The 24,112-nt window shown below is 40.8% G+C and overlaps 1 protein-coding gene across 7 annotated transcripts in view; it reads left to right on the forward strand.

Moving 5' to 3' along the window:
- The window catches only part of LOC122561761 (plexin-B2-like), a 264,039-nt gene that overhangs the window by 66,526 nt on the left and 173,401 nt on the right, over nucleotides 1-24,112 (forward strand). For 5 of the 7 annotated variants that reach the window (XM_087999491.1, XM_087999488.1, XM_087999490.1 and 2 more), the window contains exon 2: nucleotides 7,907-8,010. Coding sequence is in view for 2 of the 7 variants with exons in the window: in XM_087999486.1 (XP_087855612.1) it covers nucleotides 7,911-8,010 (100 nt within the window). In the remaining 5 variants the exon portion in view is untranslated. The remainder of the gene's footprint in view (nucleotides 1-7,906; nucleotides 8,011-24,112) is intronic. The other 2 variants (XM_087999486.1, XM_087999487.1) reach the window with 1 other exon arrangement.

A 24,112-nucleotide genomic window follows, 5' to 3' on the forward strand; every position in this document is an offset into this window, starting at 1 on the left:
ACACATGTATAAACAGCTTCTTCCCTTTTGTTATCAGACTTTCGAATGGACCAATTTAATGTTAATGTTGATCTCTCTGTGCACTTTTTCAGCAGCTGTAACACAGTATCCTGCAGTCTGTTCTGTTACCCAGATGCACTTGTATTGTACGATCTGCCTGAAAATCTCATAACACTTGTCACTGTACCTTGGTACACATAGTAATCAATCAAATCAAACCGGTCATTACCACTGTGCCCCAGGAGCCCCAGGTCTGCCTTTTGTTAAACCAACCCCATTCAGATAAAATATGATACCCCTCTGGAGGAGGTGGGGCTTGAACCTGTGCCTCCTGCTCTTGAGACACGATTGCTACCACTGTGTCACGAGAGCCCCCAAGCCTGCTTTATTCCTGTTTTTATCTTTTTTCTCAATTTATTTATTTAAAAGTGCTATTACACACTCCTTTCCCACCAGCAAATCACAGTGACTTCTTTTCAGAGGTGAGAATGGTACTATGACACCCTGAAGTTCCTGAGCCGCCTCCTTTGTGGGAAAGGCCAGTTCTGTGGTTTTCTTAATGTCCAGATCTGGTTCAGTTGGTATCTTCCTTTAGATTGCAATATTATTGATTCCACAAGCTAAGTGATCTCATAATATTTCCCAAGATACCAACTTGTACTCTGTATTCCACCAATGTCTGTAGTCTCATTAAGAATTCAGTAAACTGGTTCCACAGGAAGTCTCTTTGCCGTGTTAAATCTGTACCACTGCAATATAACATAGTGGTCTGTTATCATATCTATTAGTTTGACAAAAGATTTTGATTCTGGGACTGTCAGGTAGATTAAACCCTTGAAGTGGAAAGTCGTGGCCCACAAGTGGTCAGGGGAGTTACCTTTTGTCCTTAATCTCCTTCTATCCTTTTTGCCTGAAAAAAATATCTCATTCTTTCAGCGTACTGAAGAGAATCCTCCACAAGTGTATCAGAAGGTTCCAGTTTCCCAAACAGTGGCATTTTCAAGATTTCCCCTTCACAGTCATACCAGGTTCGTTGAAAAGCAAGGCGGCCTGAAACTTAACTCTCGTCACCAGTATGATAACTCAGGAGGCCTGACTGGAAAGGAGCATTCTTTATTGTTGAATACTGTTACGAATATGTAGGGGTGCTGTACCTTTAAGAGAAGGGAAAAGCTAGCAAGGACTTAGAGAAGCGCACAGAGTACTGGAAAATTTAAAATGTAACATTTGGTCAAACAGCTAGATTAGCTGGCTTGCCTGGATACAAAATCAAATTCAAATTCAGCCAATCAATTTAAATTATGCCCCAAGATACCAAACTCCAATCAAGTTTGAATTTATTATTTTGACAATACTAAAGCCATTGAAATGATCCGATGCTTTGGGTTATAAATATCAGATATTTTGGAACAGTTAGCTAGAGCGGCAAAGATAACTGCCAAGCACCAACAACTAGAGAGAGAGAGACTGCTTGCAGAAATAGCTGCTCTCTTAAAGGTACCTTTTATCTATCAACGACCTGTGAAACAGAATTCCTAAGAAGAAGAAGACAGGAAAACACAGAGGACACTCGGCAAGCTGACTGGTTTTGAAATGTGATTTTATTTTTAGTAAATCGTAATCAGGAGTTTTATCGGGCCAGTATTGTAAAGGGGAAGGTAAAAGATAGGCTTAGATACAGCAGTTGTAAATAGTTGTCAGTTAGTGTTCTTTGTTAGACTTTTAAAAAAGGTGTTAATTTTTATTTTAAATAGTGACTTTTGGGATAGTTCTTTGCCTCTTGATTTTTGACAGATTACAGCCTGGGTTAAATCTTTTGTGTTGCTGGTTTAAATTAGCAGGGGGCATTTACCCCGTGTCGTAAAAATACCAAAATAGAGCCACTACTTATGATTACGTGGCTAGTCCTAGCCTGAGATACACAGTTCAGCAGACCCATCCTTGAGCTCTGTGGTGAGATTAATTAGTGATTCCCATGGGTCTTAAAAGGGTTATCACCAAAAGGAAACAACTTTATCTGCAGATGCTAAGGATATTAATAGATTTCACAATGGTTAATATACCATTTCAATTTGCAATTTAGTGTTGACCTTACAAAGACATAAGGGTTCTTTTCCAGGAGTTTTCAATATCAATACTCTAATCTGTGTTGGAAATAACACATTGCACAATGTTAAGAGTTATGTGTATTTTTAGGAACTGCAAGGATGTACAAAATATCTTGTGCTATTTTGAATAGAATCTAAGTGAAGAATGAATTGGTCAGAAGACTTGAAAACATTTGAAGGTGAGGTCAGGGAATAAAGTTGAAGACAGAATTTTGACTGTGAAGAGCATTTTGAACAATGTGGAATGCAGTAACGAAGCAATTAACTCAGTATAATTTTGCAAATATATGACAGTCCACTGCTATCTATGGAGTCAAAAACACAGTCCATGAGCCAAGAAAGGAATTATAGATGGCTTGATGTCAGTCTACCAACACTCAACAAATATTGAACTGTCTTAATATGATAGCTATACTGTTGTAAAATCAAAGATTTCAAATTGCCTTTATTCTTTATAGACATAAAATGGAAATGTATAATTACAAATTTTAAACATGACAACTTTCCAAAACATACATCAAAAAGGAAATTCGCTAACTGCAACAGTTAGATCATAAAAAGCATAAGCTTTTGAAAACTTCCATATGAAGTCGGATTCAGCTAAAGCTGCAGTGTTGACATGTATGGACAGCAAGTGTTGGTGATCTATGTATTGACAGAAAACCTAATAGCTATATTTGCACATACAGTCAATGTCTAAAGACGAAGTCTTTCATGTAGGATAATTTCCAATACACTGTACCCATATTTGGATAATGCCAAAGAATAAGGATGGTGTGTATTGTTTGGGGTTGAAGGCAGAATTGGCTATACTGTGTATGCCAAGGGCTTACTTGGTCAGATTTTGAAGTCAGATCATGATGTTAAACCTGTGATAAGGGGGTATGCTCATTTCCATAAGACCATAAGACATTGGAGTGGAAGTAAGGCCATTTGGCCCATCGAGTCCACTCCGCAATTCAATCATGGCTGATGGGCATTTCAACTCCACTTACCAGCATTCTCCCCGTAGCCCTTAATTCCTTGTGACATCAAGAATTTATCAATCTCAGCCTTGAAGCCATTTAACGTCCCGGCCTCCACTGCACTCGTGGCAATGAATTCCACAGGCCCACCACTCTCTGGCTGAAGAAATGTCTCCGCATTTCTGTTCTGAATTTATCCCCTCTAATTCTAAAGCTGTGCCCACGGGTCCTAGTCTCTTCGCCTAATGGAAACAATTTCTTAGCGTCCACCCTTTCCAAGCCATGTATTATCTTGTAAGTTTCTATTAGATCTGCCCTTAACCTTCTAAACTCCAATGAATACAATCCCAGGATCCTCAGCTGTTCCTCATATGTTAGACCTGCCATTCCAGGGATCATCCGTGTGAATCTCCGCTGGACACGCTCCAGTGCCAGTATGTCCCTCCTGAGGTGTGGGGCCCAAAACTGGACACAGTACTCCAAATGGGGCCTAACCAGAGCTTTATAAAGGCTCCTATAAAGGATTTCTTTATTGAGTTGTTTGGACAATTCTATTCTGACTTCTGTTGGAAGACCAGTATTAGTTGCATATTTGGGAGAGAACATATGTTCAGGACAAATTGCTTATTTGCATTTTTAAAATCTAGCTTTCTTCTTCCCCATTCAACTCCAGCATTGTTAGTGTTGGACAGTTTGGAGAAATCTGTGCTGAGCAATAAATTTTCTGCTTAATCAGGTAAAACGCCACCAGATGCAGATTAAAATTGCATTTACTTTGCTATAACAAGATACTATAAACTCAGTTTTCCCGCATTGCTTCATTGGGAATACTTCTTCCTCTTTCATTTCTCATTGTTGTCTTTTTTTTTGGACTTACTATTTGTGCTGAAATGCAGCTTGTTTTGTACTGTTGAAGTAATTTGTGACTGGACAGCTTCCTTCCATAGATGTTGCTTGTTGCTGGCAGTGAAGAGACTTTGGGTTGAAACCCAGCACCCCCCAGCAGTTGAAAAGTCCATTGATCTGCTCAATCAGCCAATGTCCATGCAGTAAAGATCTGTATTTCTTATATGGATAAGCAGGCTGATTGAGTAATAGATGTGTTTGTATTGAAAAGCAGTTGCCGACTCTTGTGTTTGAAAAAAGTATTAATTCTCCCAATGCTGCACAGTGGAATGATAGGCCTTCAATGTACTGTCTGGAGAAGTCTGATCTATTGACATCTGAAGGAAAACAGCTAAATTTATATGTTAAAGTTATACAGATCTAGACTTCACATTATAAATGGGATATAGAGACTTCAGAAAGTTGAAGAAAAAGATTCAGAAGGATGATACCAATAATGAGAAGACTGGCAATGTTTTCTATTGCAAAAAGAAAGGTGATGGGTAACCTGATAGAGGTGGTTAAAATCATGAAAAGACTTGATGGGGTAGACATAAAGAATTTTGTTTCCAGTTATGGTGGAGACAAAAACAAGGGGCTGTAAATGTAAATTTTCTTCACTAACTTTAAAGTCTCTCCTCCCACAGCCTTATCCCATGTCTAGCCGCCCTCCTTCTCCTCGCCTCCCTGACCTGATCTTCTTACTCATCTATCTGCTCCATCCTTCCCACTGACCAATTACAATAACCCGCTACCTGCATCCACCTTACACCACACCACCTACCTTTTCCCCTGGTCTCGCGTCCCTCTCTCTACTTACTTCTGCGCTTCCCTTCTCCTACGAAGGGTTTCTGCCTGATAGCTTACTTTCCAGCTTCTTGGATGCTGCCTGACCTGTGCTTTTCCAGCCTCGCCTGTATTGATTTCCAGCATCTGCGCTCCTTCTTGTCTCCAAGGCCTTAAATGGTTGTTGGTTATCAATTCTCACTGAGAATAATTAATGAAAAGTTCTTTCCCAAAGATTGGTCAGAATGTAGAACTTACAACCTCAATTTTTAATTAAATTCTGTAAAATGGAAGGTGAAGCTGAATAAACACGAGAGGGAAAATTTTATAGAAAGGTGTGCTGATAGGGTTGGATGAATGGGGGTGGGAGGAAGCTCATTTGGAGCATAAGCATCAGGACAGACTAGCTTCACTAGCTTTTACTATGTTGTACATTCTGTGTAATACCCAGCAATAAGATTGTTTTGCTTTTACTTTTGCCCATTCATTTTGTTCTCCTTCTGAAGAACTTTGGTTTTTTTTATCAAGTATTTGTGTTGTGCTGTCATATTCAATTTATCAATAATATGTATAGAACTTAAAATACTGAACCTAGATGGAAATTTTTGTAGTTAGAATATCTTTGTATTCGTTGGTACTTCAGAAGTTTTGAACTTTTAAATTGTTATAGTTTATATCACCTTTAGAATCTTAATTGTTAAAGAAAAATTCCATGTTATGGTATTTCTAGTTTGTATTTTTCATAGGCAAAGGATTCAAGTGTTGATGTCAAACATTGTTGTCCCTTTATAAAGTGATCTAAAGCAAGAATGGAATTTCCCAAACATTCCCATTTGATTAAAATCCTGTCCAAAACACACAACCTATATGGTCGTTTTAAAATGTAATCAACATTTTAATCAGTTCTAAGCTGAATTGCAACATCTGTTTAATGTTAATATACTTTGATTTTTATAAAATTGGGTTAGGGTTAGCTTGCTATTACACAACCAACAGCCAAAATGATTTTCCTAGGCTGGAGGAGTCCAAAACTAGAAGGCATCGATTTAAAGTGAGAAGAGAAAGTTTTAAGAGACCTGAGGGATAACCTTTTTATGCAGAGGTTGGTGCATGTATGGAACAAGCAGCCAGAGGATGTGGTGGAGGTGGGTACAATTGTAACACTTAAGAGGCATGTGCGTCGGTACATGAATAAGAAGGGTTTAGAGGGTTATGGGCTTTATGCTGGCAAATGGAACTATATCAAATTTGGATGGCTGATTAGCGCAGACAAGTTGGACCGAAGGGTCTGTTTCCATACTGTATGCCTCTATGACTCTATATTATCTCAGGATGTCTATACTGTACCACCAAGTCAGTTGACTTTGTTCTCTTAATTGGTTGGTCCTGATGGTGTCCTCTTAGGTGCTAATAGGTCAAATCTGCTGAAAGGAACCCTCACCAATTGTCATTGTTTATGGAATTGGCAGTTTTTGTCACTCGACTCAGTGGGGAGACCATAGCGACAATAAACTGAAATCTTTTTTGCCAGAGCACTGGAAGATTACTTGTTTGCTTTAAAAGACCAACAAGTATTGCTGTCTTGGATATTGAAAGTTAATGTACAAATGGAGCTGATTCAGAAAAAGTTTTCTTCAGTATACAGGTCCATCTATTCAATTCCATTACTCAGCAGTTCAATATTGTATTTTCCCTGTGTTTTTGTGGACTGAAATAGCAAAAGGTTTATTTTAAAATCAAGGATTGTGGAAAGGATTGCTGAACCTTTTAAAAGCAAGGTTCTGAAGGTAAGTGCTGTTTATTTTGCTGCTTTATTTCAAGCTGGTTGCAGAGGGCTGGCACTAAAGGGTGTTTGAAAAGTGAGATTGGGACAACAACAATTGGCTGATTGATTTGTGAAGTTGTGAGCAGCTGTGGATGATAAGGCTATCAGCTTGCCAACAATTGTGATTGGCTTCTGTGTACCTCAACAGTTTGTGGATGCAAACATTATTGCCAGAAGTCTTACCTGAGGCTTGAAGAAAGGCAGAAACAACTCAGCAGACCAGCAGCAAAGATGGAAAGAAAAAGCAGAATTAACATTTTGGGTCCTGTGACCCTTCAGAACTTTTTTTTTGTTTCCTGAAGAAACTCACTTTGTTTGCCTTCACTGGTTGTTGTAAAATGTTAATTTTAACCACTGAGTCAGAAACTATATAATTTGTGAACCAGTCACTCTTATCTCTTGCAAGGAAGTAAAAACATACCCAGAAAAGAGAGATTAAAGAACAGTAAGTCCTTGCAAGTAAAAGGATCATCTCAGCAAACCGTATGGATGGGCACCATTGAACTGTCTTCCCAGATCTTTTCCCTCTGCCCTTAACACCAATGCTTTCTGTCTGTATGTGTGTGAAGGGGGAGTTTTACATATAATTATATGTTTGAAAGTTCATAGATTCTAGCTACAAGTAAGTAAGTATTCTTGACTCATACAGAAATCTGATCTGTGTTTTCTGTTCACCTGGGTCAAAATGGGCAGGTAAATTGGTGAACCTTTAGAGCCATGATAAAACATTTAACTTGTCAGAGAGTCATAGAGATGGACAGCACGGAAACAGATCCTTCGGTCTAACTCGTCCATTTCGACCAGATATCCCAATCCAATCCCATACCCCTCCAAACCCTTCCTATTCATATAGCCATCCAGATGCCTTTTAAATGTTGCATACTAGCCTCCACCACTTCCTCTGGCAGCTCTTTCCATACACGTGCCACCCTCTGCGTGAAAAGTTGCCCCTCAGGTCTCTTTTAAATCTTTCCCCTCCTTGGGGAATAACGGGGCTTAGCTTTCAGTGTGCTACCCTAGTGAGGCATGAAAATATTATGTTCCAAAAGCTCTCTCTCACTGGTACCATTGCAGTCTGTTGCAGCAGATGCTGTGTATGTACTATGCCTAATAAAACAAATTTTATAGCACCATATGTTTGTGTTCTCAGCACACATCATTGTGCCTCCCACGTGGATGAATACTTAATTCAGAATTTTAATCTCGGGACAGAGTCATCTGAGAATAAGTTCCAGTCTTGTTGAACTCTCTAATTATTAGGGTGGAGGAAACCTTCAATGCATGTACAAAATTTTACTCTGGATTTTAACAGGTGAATTTTCTTTTTCTGTCTCTAGGTAGGCTTTGACCAATGTGGTCATACAACATTCTGCATCATTAACTACAGAAGAAACTTATCAGGCAACAAGCACAAAATCGGGACAAGAAAACCATTTTAGAGGTATGAGGCATATATATTTTTACTGATACTACTTCTGGACCCATACTAATGTATTATACTGCTAAGAATCCAAAAGAAGTTAAGTGATTGTGTTCTCAGCTGAGATAGATGGTTACTTCTACCTCTATCTTCTGGAAGGTGAAATCCTTTCATATTCATTATTAGTTCCCTGGTTGATGTCTGTGTTTAAAATGCGCAATTCCATTTAATGTATGTTTGTTCCTTTATTCAGATTTTTGATTAAAAGATAAATAAATTAGATATTTTCAAAATGTTGTCTGAGTGCCATTTGCCTCCATCACCCCAAAAATATAGTAAAAGCTACACATATCAAACCAGCATTTAACAATTGGTACTTGTTTGTAAAATCCACAGATTTGCTTCATTGTGTCTAGTCTTGGATTTCAGATCATTTGGATGCTCAGGATAATTTATTTCTTGTATATGCAAATAATGCTTATGCACAATTCGACTTCATTTTTGGATTAGCTTCCTGCTGTTATAGTTATGGTGTTATATAAAAGTAGTGTTGAAGATCTGTAATAAAATCAGAAAATGTTGGATACATTCAGCAAGTCTGACATTTGTTTAGGGAGAAACAGTTAATGTGTCAAATCCAATGACTTGGAACTTATATTGAACTTGATTGTAACTCAATTTTAAATATTGAGAAATAATATTATTAAACTGTTCTTTCTAATGGCACGTTTCTCTGTCCCATGATGGTTGTAAGAGTAGTTTTGTGCAATAGACACAATGAAAGAAGTTGTCATGTAGTGGAACCTGTATATATGTTTTGACAGTGGACAGGAAAAATATTTAATCAGTAAGTATTCTGGATAGCATTCAAGCATTTAATATTCTGAATACTACTTGCACACATCCATGTCCTATTATGCTTCTTAACCCCTTTGACAGTTTCTTGGGATGGTTTCTGTATCAATTTGTAGGGTTATGTTCCATTTATCTGAATATTTTCCCATGTAGTGGCTGATTCTTTATAGACATAATCTTGCTTTTGCATCTGAACTGCAAGGGCTGACGGCAGAGCTTTGCTAATGGCTTGGTCGAAGGCTTGTCTGTACTTGTAAAGACAGATCTGCCCATTTTTTTGACTTGAATCAATGTTTCTCACTGATACCAAGCATTTTCAGACCTAAATTTTCATGAAGCTCTACCTTATTCCTTTCAGCACCACTCTATTGTGGGACTTGTACTTTGTCACTTCACAATTCTTTTGCTATTAAAATTCTTCTGCTTCATTCGAAGTGCCGGACCTACACAAGCCAGAGTAACATTTTTTTTCCCCAGCCTTATTATCGGCTTGTATAAGTCTTTAAGTTTCAGGAAGTGAATTCATGGTAATGGTTCAACAACATTATGTTGTTCCACATTTAAGCAGTGTGCATGAAGGTAGTGATGACAGTAAACTGAACAACAGGACTTGATTTTGGGCTAAATATTCGTTCCCAAGTCAGGTATGCAGAGTCAAGAAATTTCTTATAACTGGCAGACACAAGCACAGTGAGTAATCTGGTGCTGAACTGGATTGTTTAAAAGGTCTGGTACAGTGCCCTGGGACGTAAGAAAATAAAAGAGAAAGTGACCTGCCCCTTTCTTCTCTCAAAGACCATTCTCCTTCCGCATCCATGACAACTTGTACTACCCCTTTTCCCCTTACCTACTCTTCCATGGCCCCTAATACGCTTCATGCCAATCTATGCCCTTTATACCCCTCAATGAACCATTATACCATCCATACCAACTTTATGGCAAGCTATGACCTGTTGCTCATCTCCATAACCCTTTATAGCCCACGGCAGCTTGTGTCAACTCAAACCCACATCTGTTACTCTTTATCTCCAAACACTCCATGCCAGTTTGCCTATAGCTGCTATGAGGCAGACCTCAGCAGCCATCATGAAATTAAAATAAAGCCCTAACTGTCTATTACTTGATTATGTGTTTTCAGAAGGATGATTACTGAGCCCATTGAATACATTAATTCCATTCAAGTACTTAGTCATTTATAAAAAGAAACATTTACATTTACAGCTCCATATCAGTGAGACGTGATCCTTTTATAACTACTTGGAGCCATCAACTGAACAAAGGATTTGCATACTCCAACTGTGATAGGTTGTGGAAGCAGTCAAGCAGTGCTCATCCTTTCATGATCATCTTCAGGCTTATATCACCAAACACCCCTTAAAATTGCACACTCTGATTTTGTTTCTTAACTGGGAGCCACAACTGGCTTTTATTTACAAAATTTAAAATTGACAGATCCACAAAGATTATCCAGCTTTAATGCACATTAACATCTGTGAACAATCCTGGGGTGGGGGTGTACTTTGCCCTTCCTCAAGAACTATGGTAGGCTTGGACTGCAGCAGTACAAGAAGGCAGCTCAGCACCACCTTCTCGAGTGCAACTAGGGATGGGCAATAAATACTGGCCACCAGTGACACCCATGATCCATGTGTAAATGAAAAAAACAGTTTGCTCAGGGAATGTTTGCTGGCACTGGCAACTGCACGTGTGATATCATTATGTACAATAATTGCATATGCACATGGAAATGGGTATGCCTTGAAGTGGGTTTCAGTAGTGTAGAGAGGGACATTGAACACAAGACAGGGGTTGGTGACAAATTCCTGAAGAATGGGATAGAAGGTGAGCCCTGCAGTTGGAGTGTGGGGGAGAGAACTGTTTGTGTGTGGGGTGGGGGAAGGGAGACCAGAGGAGCATGGGTGGGAGTGGGGGGTGGTGAGATGAGAGCCTGAGGTGGGTGGGTGTGGGGGAACAAGGACAGCACATGGGTTGGGGGAAGGGAGTGGTGAGGTCTGAAGTCACAGCTAGCCTTAGCCTCACTGTCTCACCTTGCCCCCTGCAGCCTCATTCTCCCCAATTATAGATACTCACTGCCAACTATATGCCCTCTCTCTCTCTCCCTTCCAGCTTATGGTTCCTGTCTCCCCAGCCTCCACTCTTAGCCCCTTCTGTCTTTCTGTCCGTCTCTCAAATTTGCCATTTTGGCTAGGGAATGGAGCCCTTCCAACGTTGTGAAAATTTGGACTGTTGCATTTGAAAATACCATCTGCTACTGTCTGGCTTAATGTTTCCAGTTCTGAATCAGGAACTGAATGTGAGCTGTTCAAGCGTACGTACACATTGCTTTATATGTTTGACGCCATTGAGATCAGCTGTATTCCCAAATAATATTAATAATAATTTGTAAGAATATAATTTATTACAAAAATAAAAGCTGATGAAATAAATGGCTCACTACTGTATCCTGAGTGACTCAGCTGCATGATGCAGACTCTGAGTTGTGGTGAGGTGTAGAGAATGTAGGTGTAAACAGTTTTATTAAGTGTGGTTACTAAAGAAACTACACACGTTAACAAGAGTGAAGTAAAATTTTAAGTGAAAAGATGATTGTGGTTAGTGCGCTGAAGTAGTCAGTGCATTGATTTTGGGATTAGGAACACAGCTAGAGATTGAACAACATGTTCCTGAGCTGCTGTGTCCACCCAGGATCCATAATGTTGAATATTTGATCAGAAAGATGGTTTATTTGAATAGGCTTCATCAAGATGACTAGGAGCTTAAGAGAACATAACTTTGTGGTCTCTTTAAGAGATAAATTAGATTGGGGAGGATATATGCTGTGAAAGACTTGATGGAACAATATGCCTTTTCACATTTTGTACTTTGTTCTTGGGGATGCTGCTTATTTGTACAATCTGGATGAGAAGCAAGTAGTCAGCTGTAGATTTTCCTTGACAGATAATTGTAATGAGGCCTAGAAATTCTGCAGAAGTAACTTGACTGTAAGAGTATGTTTGGACTGCCACCTGAGCATTGTAACAAAATAGTGTGGGTTTGGTTTTCTATATAATCCAATGGAGACAGTTGCATATCACTTTGTATAACCCCAGCATGGTGTTGTCTCTGGTTAATAAGATAGCTTACTAAGATAACTAGTAGCTTATTCGCTCAGTTGGAAACTTTAAAAGAATGAACAATTGTTGGAGTTGTGGAAAATCTAGTCTGTGTTCTTGATTTATCTTTATACATCTATGCTCCTGGCATTCAATGTTCTCTCTCTTGGATTTGGCCTTCCTAATTACTCTAATAAATAAGGTACTGTGGCTACAAATTGAAACTAAAGTTACTAATCTAAGATCAATAACTGCAGTACAACAGCCTTAAGTGAAACCTAATTCACAGCATTAACATCCAACAGCGTGAGCAGCCCTGACTGAAATCAAATAGCAGCTTTCTAATTAAATCCTTGATGTCCTTGACTATTGTGAAATACTCAGGAGCAAACTTAATTTTATTGGAAAACTGACTGATAACGTAAAACAGCCTGTATTGGAATGTAGGAATTCTTTTGAGTAAGGCCATATGTTCTTTCTCTAAAAGTATCAAGTTCTTACAAGTTTAACAAAATGAATTCAATTGGGAAGAGAAAGGAAGAAAAGTCGAGAGTTTTTTCTGTCCAATGTCACGATTGCACAAAGGCATCTGCAGGCACTTTTCAACAGAGCTGCAGAGACTTTGATACAAAACCCTAGTGAGGGGGAGAAGTTACCGTATTTGATTTTGTCTTACTAACCTGGAGTAATACCATATTGTATAAGTTGGTATGATGGAAGCCTGTAAAATATAAAGTGTTTTGTCCCACAATTTGCTGTCACCCTTTTGAAAATTGTGGACTGAAATGGTGAAGAACTGTTTTAAAATCAGTGTTTAGGGTATTATTGAATGCTTTAATAAGCAAGTAACCTGACACGAATGGCAAGCATTCTGGTAAACATATTTTTTTGAACAAAAAAAAATTGAAATGGTTGCAAATGAATTGGAGCTTAGGGGTTCTTTATACAGATGCAACTGGGTAGTAACAACAAGTTGATTGATCTCTGGACTGGTAACCAGTTATTGAGCTTTTTACCTGCCATGAGTTATAAGATTGGTTCTCCCATATCTGAAGAGCTTGGGAACAAGATAGGTGGAAATATTTGAGTTTCCACAGCACAGAAGTTATCACTCTGTTCACTGCAGTCAAAACTCATCTTAAATCAAGGGAGCTGCTCCCTAGTTTGCTCCTTGACATTGCTTAAGCAAGCTATTCCTGATGCACTCTGTGAAGTTGTAGCTACCCTTTCCAATTTGATTAAACCAAGCAAAATGAAGTTTAAATTCATCATAATTATTGCTGTATTCTTTTTACATACTTGTATTTTTTTTGTTGAGTTTTACCCTTACCCATAGAGTGGCTACTGTTTAGTGATCTGTACACTACTCCAACCAATGTCGTCTTTCTCTTCCTGTTTTATTTTAAAACCTCTGCCCAAATAGATTCTACATCATCTGAGCCTCGATCTCTTACAACTGTTCTAATTTAATCTCTAGTGAATAGTGTTACCCCACCACCTTTTCCATCCCTCATGTCTTTCTGAAAGGTCAAAGATCCCTGAATATTATGTTCCCAATTTTAATCATTTTGTAATCATGTTTCCATAATGGCTGTGAGATCATATTAATTTACCTGGATTTGCATCGTTAGTTCATCTACCTTATTCTGAACACTTCATGCACTTAAAGCCTTTAAGTTTGTTTTGTTATTGTATTTCCCTACATATTTATAGTTCCTTGGTACAAAATGACGTTCACACATTCTATCCCTTCCTTTATTACCAGAAAATAAATCAGCCTCATCACCAGCCTGTAATGTTACCTTCTCCTTTACCTTTTGATTTTATAATTTTCTGTGCAAATAAACACAGACCCATACTATTTAGTTTAAAATCCCATCTAAAGCCCTGGTAAAATTATATGGACCACCTTTTAGTGTACAGTCTATTTCATATTGTCACTTACTCTCTTCCTTTTTAAGTAGCTTGCTCAATGATATGAAGGGCTCACCGGTCCTGTCCCTACCTCTGGATGAAGGTCTGAGTTCAAGTTTCACTTGCCCAGAGTTTTGTCAAAGTGTGTCTGAGCAGATGGAATAGAAATAACTACATCTTTCTTTTCAAATGTTCTTGCGACAAATTTTGTGATCAACTGTGAGTCAGAAGTTTTGGGTTAAAATCTCACTTGGTCCAGATACTTGTCATCACATGCGTGAATAGTTTGATTGAGAATATCCATACAATGATGTTTTCCAATGATCGAAGTCCCTCCATGAGTAGGTAGATAGATGTACACGTAAATTAATGTGAGACTCATTGATAGCCAGGCATTGTTTTCAAAGACCAATTGTGCATGGGTAAATGTGAAAATATTCATTCCGGTTTACTTGAATTAAATGATTTTTTTTTTCTTCTATATTAGAACACTGTTCATTGATAGGATTTAATAGGACACTGTGAACAAAGAGCAAAGAACAGTACAGCATAGAAACAGGCCCCTTAGTTCATTAAGCCTGTGCCAATGATTAGATTAGATTTCCTACAGTGTGGATACAGGCCCTTCGGCCAAAGAAGTCCACACCAACCCTCCGAAGAGTAATCCACTCAGATCCACTTCCCTCTGACTAATGCACCATAACACTATAGGCAATTTAGCATGGCCGATTCACCTGATCGGCACATCTTTGTGACTATGGGAGGGAACCGGAGCACTCCGAGGGAACACGGGGAGAATGTGAAAACTCCACACAGACAGTCGCCCAAGGCTGGAATTGAACCTGGGTCCCTAGCGCTGTGAGGCAGTAGTGCTAACCACTGAGCCACTCTAATACATTTAGCTTATCATCTATGATAATTAGCACTTGGATAGCTAAACTGAAATCATGGAATACCATCAGTGTGGAAACAGGCCCCTTGGCTCAACAAATCCACACTGACCCCTGAAGCATAATACATCCAGACCCATTCCCTTACATTTACCCTGGACTAATGCCCCTAACCTACACATCCCTGAACACCATGGGGAACTTAAGCATGGCCAATTCACCTAACCTGCACGTTTTTAGACTGCAGGAGGAACCTCACAAAGATACGGGGACAGTTGCCTGAGGCTGGCATTGAACCCAGGTCCTTGGCACTATAAGGCAACAGTGCTAACCACTGAGCCACCATGCCACCCCAATACATGATGCCTTTCTAAACTCAAAATCTTTTACCTCCAGTACTATCTGTAGCCCTCCTAATTCCCATTCTATCCTGTTCATGTATTTGGCAAGATGCCTCTTAAATGTTGCAGTTGATCTTACCTCCACCACCATCTCTGGCAGAGAATTCCTGGCACTTACCACCATCTGTAGGGAGAAGAAAAGTGCCTCTTACATCTCCATTAAATTTTCCCCCTTTTACCTCAAACCTGCGTTCCATAATAATTGACTTTTGTACCCTGGGAAAAAGAGTTTCGCTGTCCATTCTACCCACGCCTCTCAAACTTTTGTGAACCTCTAACAGGTCCCTCTGATGTTCAAGTGAAAGCAAACCAAGTTTTTCCGATCTCTCTTAGCTAATATCCTCCAAATGAATCAACATCTAGTAAACATATTCTGTATCCTCTCCAAAGCCTCCCCATCCTTGTTATAGTGTAGCAATCAGAACTATATGCAGTTTTCTACATGTGGCCTAACTAAACTTCTATACAGCTGCAACATGACTTGCCAAGTTTTATATTCTATGCCCCTACTACTGAAGGGAAGTATGCCGTGCGCCTTCTTGACCACCTTATCCACTTTTGTTGCCAGTTTCTCAATTGCTGATCTGCTTGTCTAAATCCCTGTATGTTAATGTTTTGAAAGGTTCTGCCATTTACTGTATACTTTCCTCTTGCATTAGTCCTTCCAAAATGTATTACCTTGCATCTGTCCAGATTATACTCCACATGCCATTTCTCCACCCAGGTTTCCAGCCTTTCTTTATTCTGCTGTATCCTCTGGCAATCTTCCTCATTATCCACAGCTCCCCCAACCTTTACGTCATCCACAAACCTACTAATCAGACCACCTATGTTCTCTTCCAAATCATTTATATATGTTTCAAACAACAGATGTCCAAGCACTGATCCCTGCGAACCACCACTAGTCACAGATCTCCAGTCTGAAGAACACCCTTCCACTGCTACTTGTGGTGTGTTGCCTAGTCTCCTGAACAGGGAGCAGACTTAGTAAGTGCTCCCCATGTCAATCCCATTGAACTGATTGGGGCTGGGGGGATGCATGAGGCTTCAGCAATGCTGCAGGTCCCTTACACACATGTGTGCCTGCTCGGAAACAAACCCTGAGACAGAGAGAGGGAGCAAGGCAGGCAGAGCGAGGAAAAAGGAAACTTCAGAAAACTCCGAGCCCCAGAGAAGAGACATTGAATCAATTAACTGAATAATCAGTTGTCCAAACGAAAGAGTGCCTGCCCATTCCGTTCAGATAATCAAGGTTCCCCTGTATTCCTTATGGGCCCTTTCTGTTTTTAGTTTCCTAAACCTTGTGTATACTTCTTTTTCTGAGTAAGCTCACAAGTTCTCTTATAGAGTCATGGAGATGTACAGCACAGAAACAGACACTTGCGTCCAACTCATCCATGCCGGCCAACCCAATCTGGTCCCACCTGCCAGCACCTGATCCATATCCCACCAAATTCTTCCTATTCATATACCCATCCAGATGCCTTTTAAATGTTGCAATTGTACCAGCCTGCACCACTTCTTCTGGCAGCTCATTCCATACATGTATCACCCTCTGCATGAAAAAGTTGCCCCTTAGGTCTCGTTTATATCTTTCCCCTCTCACCTTAAACCTATGCCGTCTAGTTCTGGACTCTTCCCACCCCAAGGAAAAGATTTTGTCTATTTATCTTATCCATACGCCTCATGATTTTATCAACTTCTATAAGGTCACTCCTCAGCTTCTGATGCTCCAGAGAAAACAGCCCCAGCCTATTCAATCCCTCCCTGTAGCTCAAATCCTCCAACCCTGGCAACATCCTTGTAAACCTTTTTGGAACCCTTTCAAGTTTCACAACATCTTTCTGATAGGAAGGAGACCAGAATTGCACGCAATATTCCAACAGTGGCCTAACCAATGTCCTGGACAGCAGCAACATGACCTCCCAACTCCTGTACTCAATACTCTGACCAATAAAGAAAAGCTTACCAAACACCTTCTTCACTATCCTATCTACCTGCGACTCCACTTTCAAGGAGCTATGAACCTGCACTCCAAGGTCCCTTTGTTCAGCAACACTCCCTAGGACCTTACCATTAAGTGTATAAATCCTGCTAAGATTTGCTTTTCCAAGATGCAGCACCTCACATTTATTTAAATTAAACTCCATCTACCACTTCTCAGCCCATTTGCCCATCTGGTCAAGATCCCATTGTAAACTTCGGTAACATAGAACAATATAGCACAGAACAGGCCCTTCAGCCCACGATGTTGTGTTGAACATTTGTCCTAGCTTAAGTACCCATCCATGTACCTATCCAATTGCCGCTTAAAGGTCACCAAAGATTCTGACTCTACCACTCCCACAGGCAGCGCATTCCATGCCCCCACCACTCTCTGGGTAAAGAACCCACCCCTGACATCTCCCCTATATCTTCCACCCTTCACCTTAAATTTATGTCCCCTTGTAACACTCTGTTGCACCCGGGGAAAAAGTTTCTGACTGTCTACTCTATCTATTCCTCTGATCATCTTATAAACCTCTATCAAGCCACCCCTCATCCTTCGCCGTTCCAACGAGAAAAGGCCTAGCACTCTCAACCTATCCTCGTACAACCTATTCTCCATTCCAGGCAACATCCTGGTAAATCTTCTCTGCGCCCTCTCCAAAGCTTCCACATCTTTCCTAAAGTGAGGCGACCAGAACTGCACACAGTACTCCAAATGTGGCCTAACCAAAGTCCTGTACAGTTGCAACATCATTTCACGACTCTTGAATTCAATCCCTCTGCTAATGAACGCTAACCTTCTTCACTGTCCACTACACCTCCAATTTTGGTGTCATCTGCAAAGTTACTAACTGTACCTCTGATGCTCACATCCAAATCATTTACATAGATGATGAAAAGTAGTGGACCCAGCACCGATCTTTATGGCACTCCACTGGTCACAGGCCTCCAGTCTGAAAAACAACCCTCCACCACCACCCTCTGTCTTGTACCTTTGAGCCAGTCTTGTTTCTGAATAGCTAGTTCTCCCTGTATTCCATGAGGTCTAACCTTACTCACCAGTCTCCCAATGGGAACCTTGTCGAATGCCTTACTGAAGTCTAAATAGCACACATCTACCACTCTGCCCTCATCAATCCTCTTTGTTACTTCTTCAAAAACTCAATCAAGTTTGTGAAACAGATTTCCCACACACAAAGCCATGTTGACTATCTCTAATCAGTCCTTGCCTTTCCAAATGCGTGTACATCCTGTCCTTTGGGATTCCCTTCAACAGCTCGCCCACCACTGAGGTCAGGCTCACTAGTCTATAGTTCCTTGGCTTATCCTTATCACCTTTCTTAAACAGTGGCACCACGTTAGCCAACCTCCAGTCTTCCGGCACCTCACCTGTGACTATCGATGATACAAATATCTCAGCAAGGGGCCCAGCACTCACTTCCCTCGCTTCTCACAGAGTTCTAGTCTACACCTGATCAAGTTGTCGACACTTTTCCACTTTTATGCATTTCAAGACAACCAGCACTTCCTCCTCTGTAATATGGATATTTTTCAAGATGTCACCATCTATTTCCATGTCCTTTTCTACAGTAAATACTGATGCAAAATACTCATTTAATATTCAAAGTTTGTGAGAAGATTTGTAGCTCGGGTGCTCGTTGTTTGCCAAGCTTGGAATTTGTGTTGCAGACGTTTCGTCCCCTGTCTCGGTGACATCCTCAGTGCTTGGGAGCCTCCTGTGAAGCGCTTCTGTGTTGTTTCCTCTGGCATTTATAGTGGTTTGTCTCTGCCGCTTCCAGTTGTCAGTTCCAGCTGTCCGCTGCAGTGGCCGGTATATTGGGTCCAGGTCGATGTGTCTGTTGATAGAATCTGTGCCCTGCCTCTAGGAATTCCCTGGCTGTTCTCTGTTTGGCTTGTCCTATAATAGTAGTGTTGTCCCAGTTGAACTCATGTTGCTTGTCATCTGCGTGTGTGGCTACTAAGGATACTGGTCGTAAAGTTTCGTGGCTAGTTTAGTATAATTTAGTATCTCCCCCAACTCCTGCGGCCCCACACAAAGGCTGCCTTGCTGATCTTTGAGGGGCCTTATTCTGTCCCTATTTACCCTTTTGTCCTTAATGTATTTGTAAAAACCCTTTGGATTCTCCTTAACCTATTTACCAAAGCTATCTCATGTCCCCTTTTTGCCCTCCTGATTTCCCTCTTAAGTACACTTCTACTGCCTTTATTCTCTTCTAAGGATTCACTCGATCTATCCTGTCTATACCTGGTTTATGCTTCCTTCTTTTTCTTAACCAAACCCTCAAGTTCTTTAGTCATGCAGCATTTCCTATACCTCCCAGCCTTTCCTTTCACCCTAACAGGAATATACTTTCTGTGGACTCTTGCTATCTCATTTCTGAAGGCTTCCCATTTTCCAGCCATCCTTTAACCTGCAAACATCTGCCCCCCAATCACCCTTTTGAAAATTCTTGCTTAATACCATCAAAAAGGGTCTTTCTCCAATTTAGAACTTCAACTTTTAGATCTGGTCTATCCTTTCCCATCACTACTTTAAAACTAATAGAATTATGGCCGCTTGTCCCAAAGTGCTCCCCCACTATCACCTCAGTCACCTGCCCTGCCTTATTTCCCAAGCGTAGGTCGAGTTTTGCACCTTCTCTAGTAGGTACATCTACATACTGAATCAGAAAAAATTTTTGTACACACTTAACAAATTCCTGTCCATCTAAACCCTTAAGACTATGGCAGTCCCAGTCTATGTTTGGAAAGTTAAAATCCCCTACCGTAACCACCCTATTATTCTTACAGATAACTGAGACCTCCTTACAAATTTGTTTCCTAATTTCCCTCTGACTATTAGGGGGCGTATAATACAATCCCAATAAGGTGATCATCCCTTTCTTATTTCTCAGTTCCACCCAAATAACCTCACTGGATGTATTTCCGGGAATGTCCTCCCTAAGTACAGCAGTAATGCTATCCCTTATCAAAAACGCCACTCCTCCTCCTCTCTTGCCTCCCTTTCTGTTCTTCCTGTAGCATTTGTATCCTGGAATAATCCTGTCCGTCCTTAAGCCACATTTAAGTAATTGCTATGATATCCCAGTCCCATGCTCCTAACGATGCCCTGAGTTCATCTGCCTTCCTGTTGGGCCTCTTGCATTGAAATAAATGCAGTTTAATTTATCGGTCCTACCTTGTTCTCTGCTTTGTCCCTGCCTGGCCTGACTATTTGACTTGCTTCTGTTCTCAACTGTACCAGTCTCAGAGTGATCTCTTTCCTCACTATCTCCCTGGGTCCCAGCTGTCCCCACCTTACCAGTTTGAATTCTCGCTGCCAGTATATTCGTCCCCTTCCAATTTAGGTGCAATCCGTCCTTCTTGTACAGGTCGCTTCTACCCCAAAAGAGCTTCCATTGATACAAAAATGTGAATCCTTCTCCCATACACCAGCTCCTCAGCCATGCATTGATCTGCTCTATCCTCCTATTCCTCCCCTCACTAGCTCGCAGCACTGAGAGTAATCCAGATATTACTACTCTCGAGGACCTTTTTAAATTCCTGCCTAATTCTCTGTAATCTCCCTTCAGAATCTCAACCTTTTTCCTTGCTGTGTGATTGATTCCAATGTGTACAATTACCTCCTGCTTGCCCCTCTCCCCCTTGAGAACATTCTGCACCCTCTATGAGACATCCTTGATCCTGGCACCATGTCATCCAAGATTCCAGAATCTTGCCATCTTATCCTTACTTTCACAGGAAGATGCTTGTCCTGGACTCTAATCAACTGGTCATTAAAAGATTCCCACATAACAATTATGGATTTACCCTCAAATTTGTTATTTGCATTCCCAAGTTCCTGCCTATTATTGCCATAGTTAGCCTTTCTCCACTTTAGTACTTCCACCCAAGGACTACTCTTATCCTCCTCTATAAATAACTTGAAGGGCAACACGGTGGCTCTGTGGTTAGCACTGTTGCCTTGCAGTGCCAGGGACTGAAGTTCATTTCCAGCCTCTGGTGACTGTGTAGAATTTGTATGTTCTCCCTGTTGCTGTGAGGGTTTTGGCTGGTTTCCTCTCTCAGTCCAGAGATGTGCAGGTTGCCCACAGTGTCCAGGGCTACAAAGATGGATTAGTCATGGGAAATATGAGGTTATGAGAAGGTGACTGGGTCTGGGTGGAATGCCGTTTTGGGGGCTCAGTGAGGACTCGCACTGCAGATCTCTTTCTGCATTGATCAGATTCTATAATTAAAACTTAGAGTTATGGTCACTGTTCCCAAAATGCTTTCCAACTAAAACTTTAATTGCTTAGCCAAACTCATTCCCCAAGACCAGGTGTAATATGGTCCCCTTCCCTGGTTGGGCGACTTATATATTGCTTCAACATCACCCACCCATCCATCCAAGCCCCTGGTGCATGTGGAATCCTAGTCAATATATAGGAAGTTGAAATCACCCACTGCAACTACCCTGTTGTTTTCAAATTTTTCCAGAATCAGTCCACAGATCTGTTTCTGTCTCCTGCTGGTTGTTGGGAGGCCTACAGTACAACCCCATCAATGTGATTGCACCCTTTCTATCCAAATGGCCTCGCTGGATGAGCCCTCCAAGGTGTCCTCCCTCAGTACAGCTGAGATATTCTGCCTAATCAGTAACCAACTCCCCTACCTGTTTTATGCTTGTCTCCATTTACCTGAAATATTACCAGTAAACCATCACCTCCCCTCTATCAGTGGTCATTCAAATATATAAGATGCTTGCTGATGGGGATATTGCTGAAAAGAACAAGCACGTTTTACTACAGCCAGCCAGTTTTTATACAACAATAGTGAAAGTGATAGCCATCAAGAAGGAACTCACTAAATTATAATAATTTTCCAAACATAATTGCCTTATGTCCCAGAGGATGCATACTGAAGTCAAGGGTTTCATATCTCTTTTATATTAAATATGTTTCTCATGGGCATCATTATTCCAAAATGGAATATTTGTTCTTGATGATATGTCTAAGCTTGTGATAATGTATCATCTCATTTTGATTGGATTTAAAACTGTCGAATGCGAAAAAGCAATTTGGACAAAATTGATTTTGCAAGGGAATAATGTAGGTAAGAGAAACCTGTTAAAATAACAGACCGTTCTATATTTGTTATTCACGATGTACATGTTTTGTGGTATGGATGACGACTACTCTTAAATTTACAAGTGCAGACAAGCAAACAGCTCATTTGGGAGTATTGCCAACTCTAAGGACTCGTGATTTTCATTCATTATTTTGTTATTGCTCATCAATTATGTGGAGCTGCAGAAAATGATGGAGATACTAAACGAGTATTTTGCATCAGTATTTACTATGGAAAAGGATATGGAAGATATAAAATGCAGGGTAATAGACGGTGACACCTTGCAAAATGTCTATATTACAGAGGAGGAAGTGCTGGATGTCTTGAAACGCATAAAGGTGGATAAATCCCCAGGACCTGAGAGGTGTGCCCTAGAACTCTGTGGGAAGCTAGAGAAGTGATTGCTAGGCCTCTTGCTGAGATATTTGTATTATCGATAGTCACAGGTGAGGTGCCGGAAGACTGGAGGTTGGCTAACGTGGTGCTACTGTTTAAGAAGGGTGGTAAGGACAAGCCGGGGAACTATAGACCAGTGAGCCTGACTTGGGTGGTGGGCATGTTGTTGGAGGGAATCCTGAGGAACATGATGTACCTGTATTTGGAAAGGCAAGAACTGATTAGCTATAGTCAACAAGGCTTTGTGCATGGGAAATCATGTCTTACAAACTTGATTGAATTTCTTGAAGAAGTAACAAAGAGAATTGATGAGGGCAGAGCGGTAGATGTTATCCAAATGGACTTCAGTAAGGTTCCCCATGGGAGACTGCTTAGCAAGGTTAGACATCAGGAATACAGGCAGAACTAGCCATTTGGATACAGAAGTGGCTCAAAGGTAGAAGACAGAGGGTGGTGGTGGAGGGTTGTTTTCCAGACTGGAGGCCTGTGACCAGTGGAGTGCCACAAGGATTGGTGCTGCGTCCTCTACAAAATTGGAGGTGTAGTGGACAGCGAAGAGGGTTACCTCAGATTACAACAGGATCTTGACCAGATGGCTAATGGGCTGAGAAGTGGCAGATGGAGTTTAATTCAGATAAATGTGAGGTGCTGCATTTTGGGAAAGCAAATCTTAGCAGGACTTATACCCTTAATGGTAAGGTCCTAGGGTGTGTTACTGAACAAAGAGACCTTGGAGTGCAGGTTCATAGCTTCTTGAAAGTAGAGCCTCAGGTAGATGAGATAATGAAGAAGGTGTTTGGTATGCTTTCTTTTATTGGTCAGAATATTGAGTACAGGAGTTGGGAGGTCACAATGCAGCTGAAGAGGACATTGGTTAGGCCACTGTTGGAATATTGTGTGCAGTTCTGGTCTCCTTCCTATCAGAAAGATGTTGTGAAACTTGAAAGGGTTCAGAAAAGATTTGCAAGGATGTTGCCAAGGTTGGAGGATTTGAGCTATGGGGAGAGGCTGAACAGGCTAGGACTGTTTTCCCAGGAGCGTCGGAGGTTGAGGAGTGACCTTATAGAGGTTTACAAAATCATGAGGGACATGGATAAAATAAATCAACAAAGTCTTTTCCCTGGGGTCGGGGAGTCCAGAACTAGAGGGCATAGGTTTAGGGTGAGAGGGGAAAGATCTAAAAGAGACATAAGGGGCAATCTTTTTACACAGAGCGTGGTACATGTATGGAATGAGCTGCCAGAGGAAGTGGTGGAGGCTGGTAGAATTGCAACATTTAAAAGGCATCTGGATGGGCTGGGTGCTGGCAAGTGGGACTAGATTGGTTTGGGACATCTGGTCGGCATGGACGGGGTTGGACCGAAGAGTCTTGTTTCCATGCTGTACATCTCTATGACTCTAAATAATCAAAAATAAATATTTGTGCTGCGTATAA

Source organism: Chiloscyllium plagiosum, unplaced genomic scaffold, assembly GCF_037043375.1.
Source record: "Chiloscyllium plagiosum isolate Xiang-an unplaced genomic scaffold, Cpla_swu_hap1 HiC_scaffold_23, whole genome shotgun sequence".
Classification (NCBI taxonomy): domain Eukaryota; kingdom Metazoa; phylum Chordata; class Chondrichthyes; order Orectolobiformes; family Hemiscylliidae; genus Chiloscyllium; species Chiloscyllium plagiosum.